The following is a 19,389-nucleotide window of genomic DNA, read 5'->3' as shown; positions in this document are numbered from 1 at the left end:
TTATACCCTAGGTAGCTATTTATAATCCCTATCAACTAACATGAGTCTCATTTCTGGGAAAATTGCAGGAGCTCCGTAATATTCTTGAGAAAAATGACGAATAATCACTAAAAAGCCATGTTTTTCACGGTTTTCTCGAAAACGGCTCTAACGATTTTCTTCAAATTTATACCATGGATAGCTATTTATAATCCCTATCAACTGACATGATTCTCATTTCTGGGAAAATTGCAGGAGCTCCGTAATATTCTTGAGAAAAATGGCGGATGATTACTAAAAAACATGTTTTTCACAATTTTCTCAAAAATGACTTGACCGATTTTTTTCAAATTCATACCCTGTATAGTTATATACCATCTTTATTAACTAGCATTAACAGGCGGTCCACCCCATCCTTGAGAAATTTACTTTTTAACCTCCTTCTCGTGCTTGAGGTAGGTGGGTAGAGCAGTTTATTAAAAAAAACACACGTCGATATTTTATTTGTAGGACAGCTGTTTTGACAACTTTTTAATAAATCCTCAAATTTCATAATTCAAACAAAGGAAAATGAATTAGTTGTATTAGTTTTCTTTCATTTTTTACTTTAAATCTTTGAAGTGTAATATTTATTTTGTCTAAGTTTATTTATCTTTTGTAACTCATTTTTTTTCTGTAACTGGGCACCCGCCGAAAAACCTTTGGGTTTGGCAGGACCCTCAACTGTTTGTATTGTGAATAAAAAATTTTGATTTGATTTTTTTTATGTACTCTGAAAACAATATCAATAGTATAATCGTAGTTTTAATAAAATTATTTAGCCGCCAATCGGCATAATGTTATTCCCCTAGATTATCCTCGTTTAAGAATGAGGCTTATAGTTCAATGAGCAAGGAAAGTTGTGTGAGTGTACCACACCAGATTTTTACCTATTGCTATTTCAATTCTTTTACCATAATAGGCTTGTAGGTTTTATTTCTAAGCTACAAGTCAGCAATGTGATACTTTGCTTGAGTGGTCGTAGATAAAATATTGTATGCAACAGTTTTATTAAGGTATTTAAAGCACTTTAAAGACCCTTATTATAAAACTGTTGTATAAACAACTATTTTATACCTCAGCTGAGCCTGTGTAGGTAGTAACTTTGAACATTTGCTTTCAATTAGTTCTCGAAAAATGTAAGAAAACGCAGAAAAAATGCTAGGGAACACTAGGAAATTTTCATATCCCATTCAAATTCTTTTCTCATACCCCAAAACATTCTTATACGTCAGCTGAGTCTGTGTACCAAATATGAACTCTTTTTTGCCAAGTAGTTATTGAAAAAGTTGAGAAAACGAAAAAAATGCAGATTTTGGGCGTTTCTTTGGAAATTCTTTCAAATCTGTTCTTAGTGTCCCTCTAGAAGCCCATCTGAACATACATGCCAATTTTAAACGTATTTGGTCCAGTAGATTTTTAGTTCTGTTGATTATGAGTGAGTGAGTGAGTGAATGAATCAGTGCCATTTCGCTTTTGTATATATAGATTGTTTTTTGAAGATCGTTTGAGGTTGAGGAGAATGTTTTTATGGCGTTTATTTTGTTAATTCGGTAGGTTTTCCTAACTCAACCTGATAGCTAAAAGTCCAATTAAATTTCTCAAAAAAATTGTGATAGGGTTATTGACCAATTTATATTACATCTTAATGAATGTTAATATTGTCATTTTATTTTCTAGTTCGCATGACGATTGGAGATGGTCTCCTTCACCAGAGAATATGGATGCACCTCGCAGACCAAGAGAGAAGAGCAGGAGAAACAGAAGTAGGAGCTCGGATAGAAGAAGAAACAGAAGTAGGAGTTCAGAAAAAAGAAAACGCGAGTACAGGAAACGTGAAAGTTGTTCAAGAGAAGATTCGAAGAGTGGCCGAGGACGGAGCAAGTCTAATAGCCGGTGGCACTCTGGCAAGAAACGCGATAGGGACGCACATGGTAAGGAGAACACGCCCAGTCCCAAATCTAGAAAAGTCAAAGATAGGTCACGTCATAAAGATAAGGAGAAAGAAAAAATACATACTAGTGATAGTAGTTGTAGTGCTGAACGAAAGTCCGATAAATAAAATTATGTGCATACGCATCCTGATGTCAGCTTCTTTTCAATCACTAGATAATCTATTGTTAAGATCAAGTGTCTAGTTTATTGTATCTTTACGGCAGTCTCGGAATTAATTCCATCATCTTAACGAATATCTTTCTACAGATATGGTATCTTATATCTATCATCATTACTCTAACTGAACAATTCAAAAATAGAAGGCTTGAAAGAAATTCAGACACAGCTCAAACTGCTCATTTCTTGAATTTGTTATGTATTTTAAAAGTTTTAAATAGTATTTAGGTATCAAAAGTTCTAAAAGAGACGTCACAAATGGTGGTAAATATTTAAATATAATCTGATTCTGAAACAAAGAAACATTTGTGTTGAGTTCTGTATAATCAATGGCCATTCCAACGATATTTAATTACTTAAAGCTTAAACTATGAATTTATTACTAATGACTATGATTAATTGAAATGTTTGTATAAAAAACATTCTTTCACTTCATCAGTGCCATACCAAAAGTATGCATTTTCAAAGATTATTCACTTTTATCTCAAGATGAGGAAATTTTTAATGATAAAAAATCATTAGCTCGATTGATCCACAACACTGAAAAACATGAACTCCCATTAAAATTGAAGACTGCTTTAGGGAGAGCATAACGAGATGGCCCTGCTTCCGTTGCTTTAAATAATGGCAGCCATCTCGTTAGTTGCTATAAAGAAATATTTTCGGAGTCGCCCATGTGACTCTTACTTACTTTACCTCATCACACCAATGTGTTATGATCTTTTTTTCCTAATGAGATGGCAGTGGCATTGTTTAAGTAAATTAAGGGTTTCTAACCTTCTCATCTTTAGGCTCAACTCACACTACCTCGACTCAAATTGTACGACTCCAGTCTCGACCTTACGACTTTCTTGCTCATTGTCACTACTTCAGTTCCATGCTACTCCATTTCTAACCTCACATTATTGAAAATATGAGATCCAATTCATCACAACTGCGCATGTAACAAATGTTATAATAATTTTAATTAATGTTTTGTCTTAACTAATTCTTATTTATCTAAGATGAGAAAACATCACATTCATAAAACAAAACCTCACTTCATTGAATAAGCATGGTACTATGCAACTCAAGTCGAGGCTCGACTAACATGTCGAGTGGACACTCGACCCAGTCTCACAGTCGTGAGGTCGCGGAGACTAGAATCGACTGGTCTAAGTGTCACCATTTGAAAGCACATGCTGCGTCGCGAAGAGACGGAGTCTCTTCTCGACTTGAGTCGTGTAAGTGTGAGTTGAGGCTTAAGTGTACCATTTGACATCATGCTCGTATTAACGAGTACACCAGGAGTGAGGCCCCAGTCAAGACACCCGCTTTTAGTGTGTCACGGGGTATAAGTTGTTACGGCATAAGGGACAAGAGTAACTTCCACTATAGTCCGAGAGATATCACTTTAACACAGCTCTTTCTCGAAGACGGAGAGGCCCGATGCTCTCTCCTTCACTAATTATTCCCACTACTTAGCAGTATTCACCTACATTTGTGTTAGTACTAAGTGTGTATGAGAGAGCTTTGTAACGCGTCGCGTCAACACGCCACTCCAGCTATTGCCTTGCCTTGTTCCAAGGTCGTTTACTGCTCTGTAGGTATATTGGTTTGTGTGAATGTACATCAATGTTTTGCGGACATGTGTTCATCACAATAACTAGAACCGGAATGACATGACACGGCGCATCCAATTGTGCGCAGGATGTGTCTTGACAGACAAAATATATTTATTTAAGAAAAATTCAATTTACAAAGTGAAAATCTTATGTACTCATTTTCAATCTAAAACAAAAACAAAGAATAAAAACAACCTCATGAATACACTAAGCCAAATAAAATCTTTAGAAAATGGTCTGCATGGGCAAAAAATGCCTGTGAGCAAACCAGATTTGCTTATTACAAGTTTTACCGAGAGAAAGGAAACACTAATTTTGATGCATTCAGAATCTTATTGAATATAGTTATTACATACAGTGAATTATTGGATAGCTCCAAAAAATATTAATTCGTGTAATGGTGCATACAGATTTCAAGAACAGTAGACAGGTTGTCACCACCAGCGAATTCATCAATCAAGGTAGGTATTATAGTTTGTTGTGATGATGTTTCCTGCATTGTCCACTCCCAGCTGTATTAAAAATGTCTTTAATTTCAATTTAAATAAGGATTTCGAGACGTCCTGAGATACTCTCTGATGTGGGAAGTAACGAGCCAAGTTATGATATATATATAGAACATGTGGAATATAGAAGGAATTGGTTTGTATAAGAGATCTCTGGAGGGGTATAGCTGTAATACAAGTGTTTATAGCATACCGCGTTTGATGCATATGTGTAATGGGCCCAAGAATGTTCATGTTGGAAAATAAATGTATTAAAATGTTTTTAATGAAGAGCTGTCTTACAGTCAGGACCGCACTCTCCTCAAAGAGAATGTTAGTTGAGAAACGAGGATTTTTTTCAGAATGGCTTTCTGGACAATAAACAGTGGCTGAAGTACCGTCTTGCAAGCACCACCCCATGCAACTATACCAAACTCAATAAGGGACTGGACATATGCAAAGTATGCCATTCTAATCTCTCTCTTATCCAGTACATCGCTCATCATTCTATGCAAATAATTTTTTTTCTAAATCTTTTTTTTATGTATTCAATGTGAGCAGATCACCTCATCCTATGGTCGAAAAAAACGCTCAAATACTTGTAGGAAGTGACCATTTCAATACAAGAACATCTACATTGTAACATAATGAAAAACCCCACAACAGTGAACTTTCAAACTTGGTAAATTGTAATCGGTTGTTGGTCTCAATGATATTGGCATAAATTTCGTTTTCGTGGTGTTCATTGTCAAGGTATTCTGATCAAGCCATGTTTTCATGGGGGGCGCGACAGTCGAGACCGACGACATTCGAGGCCTACGACCGTAGAGTACTATAAAACAGTCGTAGGCCTCGACTGTCGGGAGTGTACGAAAATTAGAGTGGGCTCAACTGTCGCCTAACGCAGGCGACATTTGAGGCCACTTTTTCAGGAGTCCTCTCCCGTCGTAGGTCTCGACTGTCGGGGCTGTACAAAAATTAGAGTGGCTCAACTGTCGCCTAACGCAGGCGACATTTGAGGTCACTTTTTCAGGAGTCCTCTACCGTCGCTGGCCTCGAATGTCGCTGGTCTCGACTGTCGGGCCTGTACAAAAATTACAGACTCGCTTGCAGCAGGCGACAGTTGAGGACACATCCTACTGCGATTCCAGACAAAATACATTTTATAATGATTATAACTTCTGATTTGTTTAAAACTAAATAATGGAAACTTCCTTCATAAAAAAAGCATATGAACTTTGAAGGTAGATAGTGCTTATCCTTGAAGGATTTTCAGAACGATCATCTTTGTGAAGAATTACAGCTTAATCAGTCAAGTATTTCAAGCGTGATGAGCTCACATACAAAAAGACAGAAAGACAGACACCATCTCGTCTTATAGATGGATGGAAGATAGATAAATATTTAGATTTGTCAATGAAGGAGGCATAATGCAGTAGTAATGGATTCCCATTACTTGAAAATATGTTTAGGGACCATCATCCAAGTACTGGAATGTATATGACTTTACCACCTTTGTTGACGAAACTCAATTGGAGGATGGAAAGATGCTGGTATCTTTATTTTACATGCTGAACTTTCAAAGTTACACGAATTTAAAGTTATAAAGAATTTAAAAGTTACAAAATTAATAAGCTTCAGAGAATAGAAAAAGGTTATATACAGTAGTATGATGCTCAGAGTAATTAACAAATTTACCTTTTTATATAATCTAGGAAGTTGATTTGAAAAATCAACAACTTTACATAAACATTCTTCCTTAAAAATATTTTTCACTGTGTTTTTGAGGGGGCGCGACAGTCGAGACCGACGACATTCGAGGCCTACGACCGTAGAGGACTGTTTTACAAAACAGTCCTCTATGGTCGTTGGCCTCGACTGTCGGGAGTGTACGAAAATTAGAGTGGCCTCAACTGTCGCCTAACGCAGGCGACATTTGAGGCCACTTTTTCAGGAGTCCTCTGCCGTCGCAGGTCTCGACTGTCGGGGCTGTACAAAAATTAGAGTGGCCTCAACTGTCGCCTAACACAGGCGACATTTGAGGCCACTTTTTCAGGAGTCCTCTACCGTCGCTGGCCTCGAATGTCGCCGGTCTCTACCGTCGCTGGTCTCGACTGTCGCAGGACTCTTCTGTCGTTTGCCTCGTTTGACTCGACCCGTTTTCATGTGATAAAATGTCATTTTGAGCATTTTCCTTAACTTCTACCTAGTTTGGCCCTTTCAAAAAAAATTAATGCGTCATCTGCAAACAAAAATAGCCTCTCATGTATCATGGAATTTACTTTTGATATATTATCTAAATAGATTGAAAAAAGGATTGGGCCCAAAGTGCTTCCCTGTGTCACCCCAAAGTCAACCGCCACATCTTCACCCCTGACGTCCATCAAGGAAACAAACTGAAGGCGATTTGACAGATAACTTATGAACCATGCCAATGCTGTACCTCGAATTCCAATAAGTTTTAATTTATTCAATAATTTTTTCCTGTCAACAGGATTGAAGGTTTTTTTAGGTCAAGGAATAGAAGCATCGCATCCGTTGATTTTCATTCATTCCTTCATTTATGGCTTTGCAAATGTCAAATAGAGCATCAGGTATATTTTTGTCTTTTCTTTTCAGTGTTGAGTTATCTCTTGAACCGGTCGGATGCTCTTACTATCGCTCTAGCAAACGTGCCGACTCCGGTTTCTCAAAGCGTCGAGTTGTTCTAACCTAAACGTTTATTTACTTCATTTCTAGAACGAGTTTGTAAGTCTATTTTAATCAACCATGGATAGTGAGTGTTTCAAATGCAAATTCAATTTCACCAACATCAAAGAAATCATTGAGTGCTCCGAGTGTAAGAACGTCTACCATCCAACTTGTTCAAAACTACGCACCATTGATAACTTCAAAAAACTTGGAGCACGTAAGGCAACATGGAGGTGTGATTTATGTAAGTGTGAGTCTCAAAGCGAAAAAAACTGAGTGTGATCAACGAGACAATTTAGACTCTTTAAAAGAGTTTTTCACTGAATTTATTAATTGTAAATTTGAGGAACTGAATAATACTATTTCCAACTTAAATAGTATTACTGTTGAATTGAAAAACACGCTTAAGAAAGTCTGTGATGAAAATACCGCTTTGAAAACTAGTTATGATAAACTGGCTATTGAAAATTCAAAACTGCAACGAGTTATTAATGACCTAAAACAGCATTCGTATTCCGATAATTTAGAAATTGTGGGAGTCCCGGAAACCAGAAATGAAGATGTTTATTCTGTGCTACAATCTACAGCCCTGGCAGTAGGAGTTCCATTCAAAAGAGAGGATATTTCCATCGCCCACAGGGTCCCTTCAGCTAAGAAAAAAACTAAACCAATCATCGTTCGTTTCGTTTCGCGGACTACAAAACTACAATGGAGAGATGCTGCAAAGAAAAAGAAAAACCTGTGTTCCACCGAAATTCATCCTAATCTTTCACCTCAGAATATTTACATCAACGATCATTTAACCGCGCTCAATAAGTTCCTTCTTGGGAAAGCTAAAAACATGGCCAGAAATGGCGAGTTAGCCTATGTATGGGTAAAGGAGGGAAAGATTATGGTTAGGCAGAGGGAGGGTTCACCAGCAAAAAGAATTTCAGATGAGGAGGATCTTTCGAAATTCATGAAAACTTAATAACTTTAGTATTTGTTACAATAAAAACTAAAAATCAGGATAACCAAGAATGAACTTAGAAATAAAATAATAGCAGAAAAAAGCAAATAGACTCTCTTATTATTTCTTTTTGAATTCTATTTATTTCCAGTTTATCATTTAAATTTAGTAGATTTGTTCATACGACTAATTTGATAATAAGGTTGATTGATTTATAATATTATATTGTTTTAATATTTTGTTATATTGTTGTATAATAATTTATAATTTTGTGGCGTCTTGAGGAACCAAGGAGTCGGTTTCAATAATATCTTATTTTCAATTTTTAATCTTAATTTATTCCATTTTCTATAACTTTTTTAGTCTCTTCGTTTTATAATCTTTTATTTTTTCTTTTTATGGTTCTAGAAACCGATTTTGATGAGCAGTTTTTCCTTGAATGTTACAATACGATCGAAATAGAGAATATTTTCCAGTGCAAGACAGAGTTGTTTGATGATAGATTATGCAATTCCTTTCTTAATATAATTCACCTAAATATTAGAAGCTTGAATAAAAACTTTGACGATTTTTCCTATATAATTAGTAATTGCTCAGTTGATTTCCATATAATTATTCTGACTGAAACATGGGTGGTTGATGATGATAATTTCAATTTCTGCTTGAACGGATATTCAGTAATAAATAAGTTGGGTAAAATTAACAAATGTGACGGAGTCTGTATATTTTTCAAAAATAGCTTAATCGTAGACGAGTTAACTTGTGAGATTACTGAAGCAAGCTCTGTCTGCTTGGATGTACAAGTCCAGGAGTAAAAGATAAGATTACAATTATCGCTGTTTATAGATCGCCTGCATCGAATGCAGATACGTTTCTGAACAGCTTAGATGAATGCTTGCTATCTCTCAGAAATAGAGCTAATATAATCTTTGCAGGTGACATCAATATTCACTTAAATGATAATAATACCATTTCCAGCGATTATTTTAGCACACTATCCTTAAATGGTTTGAAGTCTTATATTAATAAGCCTACCAGAGTTCATGGCAGCACAGAATCATGCATTGATCATATTTTTTTAAAAACTCTACTTTTAATCCTGATAATGTAATTAGCTCAATATTATCAAAACAAGCATTACTGACCATTTTTGTATCAGTATTCATGTTGATCTTTCAATTGATTTTCTTAAAGCCGCTAAACCTGTCCATTCTTATAAGAAAATTGACTATAATAAATTACTGTTATCTATTGGGGAGGAGAATTGGGAAGGTGTGCGTAACCCAAACTTACATGTAAACGAACAAATGCTTTTCTTCACCGAAAAGATAACTAGTTACATTGAACAAGCAACTGTTAAAGTGCATATTCCGCATAAATTTCAATCATTGAAACCCTGGATCACCAGGGGTCTCGTTCTGTCAATTGCTAAACGTGATAAATTATTTAAAAGCCTCTCAAAGCAACCTTTTAATGTTATTTTAAAAAACGAATTTATCGCTTACAGGAATATGCTGAATAAATTATTGAAACAGAGTAAATGTGATTATTATAAAAATAAAATTAGCCATAATAAAAATAATGTAAAGAAAGCCTGGGACACGTTAAATGAGATGTTGGGAAGAAAACGAAAATCAACTCCTCCCAAAATTGATGCTGATATTTTAAATATCCACTTCGCCGAAGTAGGTAAGAACTATGCTGAAAAATTGAAAAGCGAAAATCCCATCTCATCTGCGGGAAATAAGTTTAGGGATTCATCTATAAGAGATCATGTATCTTTTTTCCTAACACCTACCACTGAAATTGAAATATCTACTGTGTTAAGTTCTCTAAATGATAACTCTGCTCCGGGAATTGATAGAATAAGTAATAAATGTTTGAAAATTATCCGGCCTCACATTGTAAAACCCTTATCAGAAATAATTAACCGTTGTTTTTTGGAAGGCTGCTTTCCTGATAGTTTGAAGTTGGCAAATATTATACCGCTACATAAGTCTGGTGATCATAAAGACCCAACAAACTACCGTCCAATCAGTCTGCTGAGTGGTATCGCTAAACTAATTGAAAAATTGATCAAGTCCCGGCTAGTTTGTTACCTACTTAAACATAATGTCATTCATAAAAACCAATATGGATTTCAGGCGAACAAAAGTACAATTGATTCTATAACCCTCTTAACCCAAACAATTTCAAATAACTTCACTGAAAATAAAAAAACAATAGCTACCTTCCTGGACCTAGCCAAAGCTTTTGATACAATCCCACATTCCAAATTACTAAAAAAGATAGAAAAGATTGGCATACGCGGTATACCCCTCAAATTATTTGGCAGTTATTTAACAAATAGATACCAAATCCTTACTATAGGAAATAAAACTAGTTTTAAACAGTTGAATGATTACGGTCTTCCTCAAGGAACTGTTTTATCTCCGATTCTCTTTCTTCTATATATTAATGATTTAATCAAACTTGAATTGAAAAACTGTGTGACACTCGCTTTCGCGGATGATACCGCTTTAGTGTTTACCGGACCGTCTTGGGAGGAGGTGAAGAAAACTGCAGAGTCGGGATTGAAGACTGTTAAGACCTGGTTAGATGAGCACATTCTCACTCTTAATTCGAATAAAAGCGTCTTCATGACCTTCTCTCCCAATATGGTTGGCCAACCACTTGATCTAGATCACATTCATATTCATGATTTAAACTGTACTCTTTCAATCTCGAACGATAGCTGTGGCTGCTCAAAATTGAAAAGAGAAAATTATTTTAAATATCTAGGCGTTATAGTTGATCAGCATTTGCGATGGGATATTCACATAGATAAGCTTTGTAATAAACTCAAGCACTGGATAAACAAATTTTATAATATCAGCAGGTTGGGTAACATAGCCGTTTCAAAATTAGTTTACTTTGCCTACATTCAATCTCATCTTCAGTATGGTATAAAAATTTGGGGTGCATCTTATTCGAATCACTTCAATAAGATATTCACCATCCAAAAAGCATTATTAAAGGCAATTTTGGGCAAACCTAAACGATTTCCAAGTGACAGTATTTTTATTGAATTGAATGTATTGACGGTTGAGCAGCTGTATATAAAGAATTTGATTATTTACATTAATAAACATAGAGAACTTTTCAACCTCCGTATATCGCCTTACAATCTCCGTCCCTCAACCATTACCTTTGAACCACACAATGCAGTTCTATCCATTTGTAGAAGACAGTTTGATTATATTGTTCATAAGCTTATAAATGTGATACCTACTTTTTTTATAACAGATAATTTGAATGGAAGACTTCTGAGAGAGATAGATTTATGGATTGCTTCTTCACATCCTAGGATAAGTGATTTCTTGTAATATTGTAACTAGGATAAGTTCACAATCATTCAAGAATGTCTGCTTTTTTATTTTATTATCTCGTATTTTCTTACTTTTTTTTACTTTCCTTCTTTGTATTTTTTCAAATTTAGATGTTAATAGGAATCCACCAATTTTATTTATCTTAGAAATAATTTTGTATTAGTAATAACACTCGGCCCCTGCGCTCAGGTTTTTAACCTTTTCAGGGACTTTCCGTATTTAATAATAATACTATTTTACTTTTACTTATATTGTTAATTGTCAATTGTATTTATGTAATTATACATTCATGTATGCATTGTATGAAGGAAAAATAAACTTGATTGATTGATTTTCTGAAGCCATACTGACAGACACATAAAATTTTATTCCTATCAAGATAGAAAATGAGCTGCTCTTCCACTATTTTCTCTAGAATTTTTGAGAAAACGTTTAGCAATGATATAGGATATTCACTTCTGGCCCCTCCCACAGCAATACATAAATCCTGGCTATGTCTTCAACCCTCAACTGATAATAAGAGTAAAGATAAATAAAAAATAGAATTGAATCGTTTTCAACTGTTGCAATTATTTCACAGAAACTTTAATTTTATATTGTTCTATTTTTTCCAATATATAAATTTTATTTTTATGTGACAAAGGCTGAAAGCTCAGAAGCTTAGGCGTGGATAATATCGTACAGGACGACTGTTCTCGTGACTTTTTTTAATATCAGATTTTTCTGGCGATTTGAGCCCTGAATAATTTGTACTGCATACTAAAATATTATGATTGATATTATTGATTCACAGCCAAGTATAGATATTCAGTTTTAATAAACCAGTGTGTACGGTTAGTGGTTTTGGGTACGAATTAAAATGGCTGGTGCATTGAAAAAGGAGCTTAATTTGGATTATTCATGATATTAGATAATGGTGATGAGTACAGTAGTAAACGTTTTATTTGTTCTTATTATCATTATTCATAATGGTAGTTATTCATAATAATAGTTTGATTATCTGTTTCCCAACACTGTCTAGTCCTCAGTCAACCTATACACAGTACTACTAAATTTCAAAATTTTCTGCTCATTGATTTTCGAAAAAAGCTTAGAAAACGTAGAAATAGTGGCAAACACTGAACACTAATTAATGATCAGTTTTCAGGAATAACCATTTTCAAGTACAATATGGGAGAAAATATTTTGATTGGAATTCCCTTACATAATCCAGATGCATTGGAATTCTGGTGATAGTTTGTTCATAACATACTGAAAATATGTATTGATCTCTAATGAATTTTCTACAAGCTCAGATTTTACCAAATAAATTTTTCAAATTGAAGATCTTGTAAAGTTATTACAATCAGAATCCCGTGAAAACTGTGCTATACAAAATTCATAGTTTATTATAACATTTTTCCAAATTTTGTACGCATTTTTGAATGCGTTTTATTGAAAAAACCTGTGCTTGTACAAAGTTAAAGCTTCACAACGTATTATGACAACGTGAAGTTTAAAGTTTCTTTTCAATTTTTCTAAAATATTTCGACACCTGCGCACTACGAGTTCACGGATCGTTACGAAGCCTGTACCTTTGGCGTTATTTTGCAGCATCAATATAAAGCATGATAATATCATTCTAGAACGATGTTTAAAAATCTGGTGTGGTACACTCACACAACTTACCTTGCTCATTGAACTGTAAGCCCCATTCTTAAACGAAAATAATAATTTAGGGGAATAACATAATGACGATTGGCGGCAACATATTTGAATCTACGATCAGACTTCTGTATATCTATCTTCTATCTATATATATAAAAGCGAAATGGCATTCACTCACTCACTGAATGACTGACTGACTCACTCACTCACTCGCAAAACTAAAAATCTACCGGACCAAAAACGTTCAAATTTGTTAGGTATTTTCAGTTGGCCCTTTAGAGGCGCACTAAGAAATCTTTTGGCAATATTTTAACTCTAAGGGTGGTTTTTAAGGGTTTCAAATTCGTCTTTTAGCATGTATATTCTTCTTATTCTCTTAATTATAATTTAAAAATGTCCATACCATATGTTAATATAGAACTATAATCTAGAGAGAGTACCTCTTCGAAACAGTTGTTAATTGGTAACTAAATTAATAATTTTGTCAGGTTGGCATTAAGTTGAGTTGACTTTGTTAGGTTGGCACCAAGTTGAAGATTGAAATGCATTTATCGCGGAAAATCGATTGGGCACTGCTACTTCAATCAGGGCTATTCCTGGGAATATTATATTACTAGCCGTCAGACTCACTTCGCTTGCCATATCCGTTTAGCCAGCCGTTTAGTCTGGACCCCCGACTGGATCGTCCTAACATATGATAAAAATGCTCAAATGAAAAATGCAGGCGAGCGAAGCGAGCCTGCTGATCTCATTCTTGGACGATCCATTCGGTGGTCCAGGGGGCGGAGCCCCCTGGCTAGACGGATATGGCGAGCGAAGCGAGCCTGACGGCTAGTGTATATATATATAATTGTTTTCAGAGTACTTTTTACTTTCCTTACCCTACTACCATAGGTAAGGAAAGTATTGCTTTCCAAAAAAAATTAAGGTACCCCAATTTCAAGTTTTCTATACGTTTCAAGGTCCCCTGAGTCCAAAAACATGATTTTTGGGTGTTGGTCTGTGTGTGTGTGTGTGTGTGTGTGTGTGTGTGTGTGTGTGTGTGTGTGTGTGTGTGTGTGTGTGTGTGTGTGTATGTGTGTGTGTATGTCTGTGAACACGATAACTCCATTTCTAATTAACCGATTGACTTGAAATTTTAAACTTAAGGTCCTTATACCATGAGGACACGACAATAAGAAATTCAATAGAATTCAATTCAAGATGGCGGATAATTACTAAAAAACCATGTTTTTCACGATTTTCTCAAAAACGGCTCTAACGATTTTCTTCAAATTTATACAATGGATAGCTATTTATAAGCCCTATGAACTGACATGAGTCTCATTTCTGGGAAAATTGCAGGAGCTCCATAATATTCATGAGAAAAATGACGGATAATTACTGAAAAACCATGTTTTTCACGGTTTTCTCGAAAACGGCTCCAACGATTTTCTTCAAATTTATACCATAGATAGCTATTCAAAAGCCCTATCAACTGACATGATTCTCATTTCTGGGAAAATTGCAGGAGCTCCGTAATATTCCTGAGAAGAATGAATTTTGTTAAATTTCTATCACGATTTTCTCGAAAATGACTCGACCGATTTTTTTTAAATTCATATCCTGTGTAGTTATATATCAGCTCTATCAACTGGAATGAGTCTCCTCCCTGAGAAACTAACAGGGGGTCCACCCCATCCCTGAGAAATTTACTTTTTAACCTCTTTCTCGTGCGTGGGGTAGGTAGGTAGAGCAGTCTATTCAAAAGAACACATGTCGATATTTTATTTGTCGACAGCTGTCTGTTTTGACAACTTTCAAAAAATCCTGAAATTTCATAATTCAAACAAAGGAAAATGTACTCTGAACACAATAACAATAGTATAATCGTAGTTATTTAGCCGCCAATCGGCATGATGTTATTCCCTTAAATTATCCTCGTTTAAGAATGAGGCTTATAGATCAATGAGCAAGGAAATTTGTGTGAGTGTACCACACCAGATTTTTCCTTTGTGTAAATTGTGAAATTCGATGATTTTTTTTAAAGTCGTCAAACGCAGCTGTTCTACAGATGAAATATCTCGACTATGTGTTCTTTTTACTTTCCTTGCCCTATTACCATAGGTAAGGAAAGTTTTGCTTTCCGAAAAAAAATAAGGTACCCCAATTTCTAAATTTCTATACGTTTCAAGGTCCCCTGAGTCCAAAAAAGTGGTTTTTGGGTATTGGTCTGTATGTGTGTGTGTGTGTGTGTGTGTGTATGAGTGTATGTGCGTCTGTGTACACGATATCTCATCTCCCAATTAACGGAATGACTTGAATTTTGGAACTTAAGGTCCTTACACTATAAGGATCCGACACGAACAATTTCGATCAAATGCAATTCAAGCTGGCGGCTAAAATGGCGAAAATATTGTCAAAAACAGGGTTTTTTGCGATTTTCTCAAAAATGGCTCCAATGATTTTGATCAAATTCATACCTAAAACAGTCATTGATAAGCTATATCAACTGCCACAAGTCCCATATCTGTAAAAATTTCAGGTGCTCCGCCTCATCTATGCAAAGTTCGATTTTAGATTTCCAATTATCAGGTCTCAGATATAATTTAAACGAAAAATTTCGAGTGGAAGAGATTGAGCATGGAAATCTCTTCAATTAACATTTTCACCTAGAATTGAAAATAAGCTTGAAATTTGAGAAAATGTGATTATTCAATTGCAAACTGTTGGCAACTGTTGATTGTATTTAAACATTCACTATGAAAAGATAGCAGATCTCGTGTGTTACCAGCGTTATTGTCCTGTCACCAGCTGGGTCAGATCTCAGAATAGTATACTTGAGATGCGCGGGAACATTAGCGTCAGGTGATCAATTTTCATAATGGCAAGGAAAGTTGTGTGAGTGCGCCACACCAGATTTTTATGAACTGCTCTACCTACCTACCTCATGCACAAGAAGGAGGTTACAAAGTCCATTTCTCAAGTATGGGGTGGACCCCCCTTTAGTTTCCCAGAAAGGAGACTCATTCTAGTTGATAGAGCTGATGAATAACTATACAAAGTATGAATTTGAAAAAAATCGGTCAAGTCATTTTTGAGAAAATCGTGAAAAACATGTTTTTTAGTAATCATCCGCAATTTTTCTCAAGAATATTACGGAGCTCCTGCAATTTTCCCAGAAATAAGACTCATGCCAGTTGATAGGGCTTATAAATAGCTATCCATGGTATAAATTTGAAGAAAATCGTTAGAGCCGTTTTCGAGAAAACCGTGTTTTTTAGTAATTAACCGCCATTTTGAATTCAATTTCATTGAATTTCTTATTGTCAGATCCTCATGGTATAAGGACCTCGAGTTTAAAATTTCAAGTCAATCGGTTGATTAGGAATGGAGTTATCGTGTTCAGACATACACACACACACACATACACACATACACACACACAGACCAATACCCAAAGATCATGTTTTTGGACTCAGGGGACCTTGAAACGTATAGAAAACTTGAAATTGGGGTACCTTAATTTTTTTCGGAAAGCAATACTTTCCTTACCTATGGTAGTAGGGCAAGGAAAGTAAAAAGGGCACATGATAACTTATTACAGTTTACAATATTTATTACTTACACTTGAACATTGGACAATTATTATTTATTACAGAAACTACAGAGCGATATGGTACGGCTCCGTGAACTTGTAGTGTACAAGTCCGAAAAAATTTAAAAAAAATGACAATAAACTACTAATTTTGTGTCGTCTGAATATGCGAAAATTGAATTTTGTACAAGCCCCGTTTTTTTAGACGCTTTTGAAATTGAGTCAAGGTCATACATATCACTGATGCTGGCTACCTGCCAGCTACGCCACCGCTCATGCAGGCAGTATATGCAGGCGTGATAAAACGGTTTATATAACTTTGAATGAATAAAATACTGTATCCAAGTCGAAAACATAATCTACCAAATCATCTAGAACCAGGGATGAATTTTTTACAAGCACACTATTCACGAAACAATTTCAAAGTTTAAAATTGGTGATAGAAGTCATCTAGGGAATTTTTGAATTATCACCCACAAAAGTCAAGTGTATCACTTTTTTCTGTTATCATTAACTGAATGCATTGTTTAACATATCGAGAATCGTTCCTGATCATGAGTGAATTTTGTACAAGCACAGTTTTCATGAAAAAATATTTCAAAATTCAATACTGGTTAAAGGACTCCTCTTGGGAATTCTTTAATAATCAACCACACAAGTCAAGTGTAACGCATTTTTACTTCTATTATGGACTGAATGCAATGTTTCACAAGTCATCCATGATCATGAATGAATTTTGTACAAGCACACTTTTCACGAAAAAAATGTCAAAGTTCAATACTAGTTGAAGAACTCCTCATGGGAATTCTTGAATAATCAACCACAGAAGTTAAGTGCATCGCATTTTTTTCTTTTATAATGGAGTGAATGCATTGTTTGACATATGGAGGATTATTCCTGATCATAGATGAATTTTGTACAAGCACAGTTTCCACGAAAAACAATTTCAAATTTCAATATTAGTAATAGTGATACTATTGAGAATTCTTGAAAAATCAACCATAAAAGTCAAGTGCATGGAATTTCTTCTGTAATTATTGACTGAATGCAATGTTAAACATGAATCATTCCTTGTGATTATGATCACGAATGAATTTTTTACAAGCACAGTTTTCACGAAAAAAAATTCAAAGTTCAATACCAGTTGAAGGACTCCTTTTGAGAATTCTTGAATAATCAAGTAGTTTGTAAGGTGGTTCTCCTGTTGTGTGGTTCGCATTCCTCCTGTTATTATGGACTGAATGCAATGCTTAACTTATACAGAGTGTCCCTGTACAGGTTTCAATATCTCGAAAGCTTCTCCATTCCATGAGCTTTCGAATGAGTATGAATTCGAAAAGGTAAGTTCCATGATAAAGTGTTAAAAACTGCTAATATCTGGAATTAACCCCTTCAAAATGAGAGAAATTCACAAACAGCATGCATCAAGTTGTGATCCTAAAAAGGTGAAATCACCTGATTATTCTCTGTAGCACATAGCCTAAATCCTATATAAAATATTAATGATAAAATTTTACAAGATCCAACAAAATTTATTCCTAGAATAATAATAAAAAATAGATGACAGAATTAAAAAAAACTGATGGTAATCAAGTTACATATCATGCTCACTGCTTACAGGAATTCAAAATAACCTCCATTTCTTTTTATGAACTTCTGCTGCGTTTCATCAAGCTTCGAGTTGCCCGTCTCACTTCGGTGGGACGTGTCTTCTTTACTTCAAACGTCAATCGAATTCTGATCCTCCCTGGTCTCTACAGGTTCTCTGTAAACTTTACTTTTCACAACCCCCCAAAAGTAGAAGTCTATTGGAGTAAGATCAGGTGAGCGAGGTGGCCAACTAACGGGTCCACCTCGGCCAATCCACCGCCCAGCATAATTTATTGTTGTCAAGCCACCCACGGACGTTTCTAGCATAATGAGGGAATGAGGGAGGCAGCCATCCAACTGAGCCACATATTCTGCCTCAAATTGAGAGGCACGTCTTCCATCAATTCGTGAAGCTCATTGACCAGAAAGTCCATATAAACTTTACCATTTATTCTTGCAGGGAAAATGGAAGGTCCATGTATGTGTATTGTGGAAATTTACATTACCAGTTCTTGTGAGCGTACTTTTATCTGTGATCTGTCAATAAAATTTTTGAAACACAATCTTGTGCTAAGATTCAACGGCAAAACTGCATCCTTGAAACAGTATCAGGTTCATTCAACTCTTGAACTGGGTATCATGAAATGGTCGAAAATTGTTCTTCTTCAATATTCTTTGAACTATTCTTGAAATATATAACATCCCAGCTGCCCACCGGATGCTGGATCGAGGATTCTGCTCGAAATACTTTAGAATAAGATTCTCAAAAGCTTCGGAAATTAAGACGGGCCTCTCGTACCTTGAAACTGATCCTAGACCCTTACCATCTTGACTTCTGTCAATCTTAAAAACGTGTTAGGAGATGGGTGTTTTCGGTCAGGAAAACGTCTCCTGCATACTCTCTCTGCCGCTCATGAATCGCATCACACTCTCCATACACCATAACATATTCAAGTACTCAATCAAGGTAAATTTCATGGTAATGAACGCGAACACTTTTCTAGACAAAGTTGATACATATCATGCCAATTAAATGGAAAGCACACTGAAAAGTATACCATACTGAAAACAGGCTGAAACATACACTTCTTGTTATTTTATTCAGGATTTATGGTACAGGAAGTTATTGAAAAAGTCATATCAATGTAGAATGTTGATTAAAACTTGTGAATATTGTCAGAGATAAATCAGGTGATTTCACCCCTTTAGGATCACCACTTGATGCATGCTGTTTGTGAATTTCCTCATTTTGAAGGTGTTTATTCCAGAAATAAGCAGATTTGAACACTTTATCATGATACTTACCTTTTCGAATTTATACTCATTCGAAAGCTTATGAAATTGAGAA

At 35.3% G+C, this 19,389-nt stretch overlaps 1 protein-coding gene across 4 annotated transcripts in view; it reads left to right on the top strand.

The window, feature by feature from the left end:
- Positions 1–2,097, top strand: part of LOC111051427 (U2 small nuclear ribonucleoprotein auxiliary factor 35 kDa subunit-related protein 1) — a 97,155-nt gene extending 95,058 nt beyond the window's left edge. For all 4 annotated transcript variants that reach the window (XR_005570762.1, XM_039423774.1, XM_039423776.1 and 1 more), the window contains one exon: positions 1,699–2,097. Coding sequence is in view for 3 of the 4 variants with exons in the window: in XM_039423774.1 (XP_039279708.1) it covers positions 1,699–2,080 (382 nt within the window). In the remaining variant the exon portion in view is untranslated. The remainder of the gene's footprint in view (positions 1–1,698) is intronic.
- Positions 2,098–19,389: the final 17,292 nt, after the last annotated feature.

The sequence above is a fragment of the Nilaparvata lugens genome, chromosome 3, assembly GCF_014356525.2.
Source record: "Nilaparvata lugens isolate BPH chromosome 3, ASM1435652v1, whole genome shotgun sequence".
In the NCBI taxonomy this organism is placed as follows: domain Eukaryota; kingdom Metazoa; phylum Arthropoda; class Insecta; order Hemiptera; family Delphacidae; genus Nilaparvata; species Nilaparvata lugens.
This window is presented reverse-complemented; position numbering and strand designations above follow the sequence as displayed.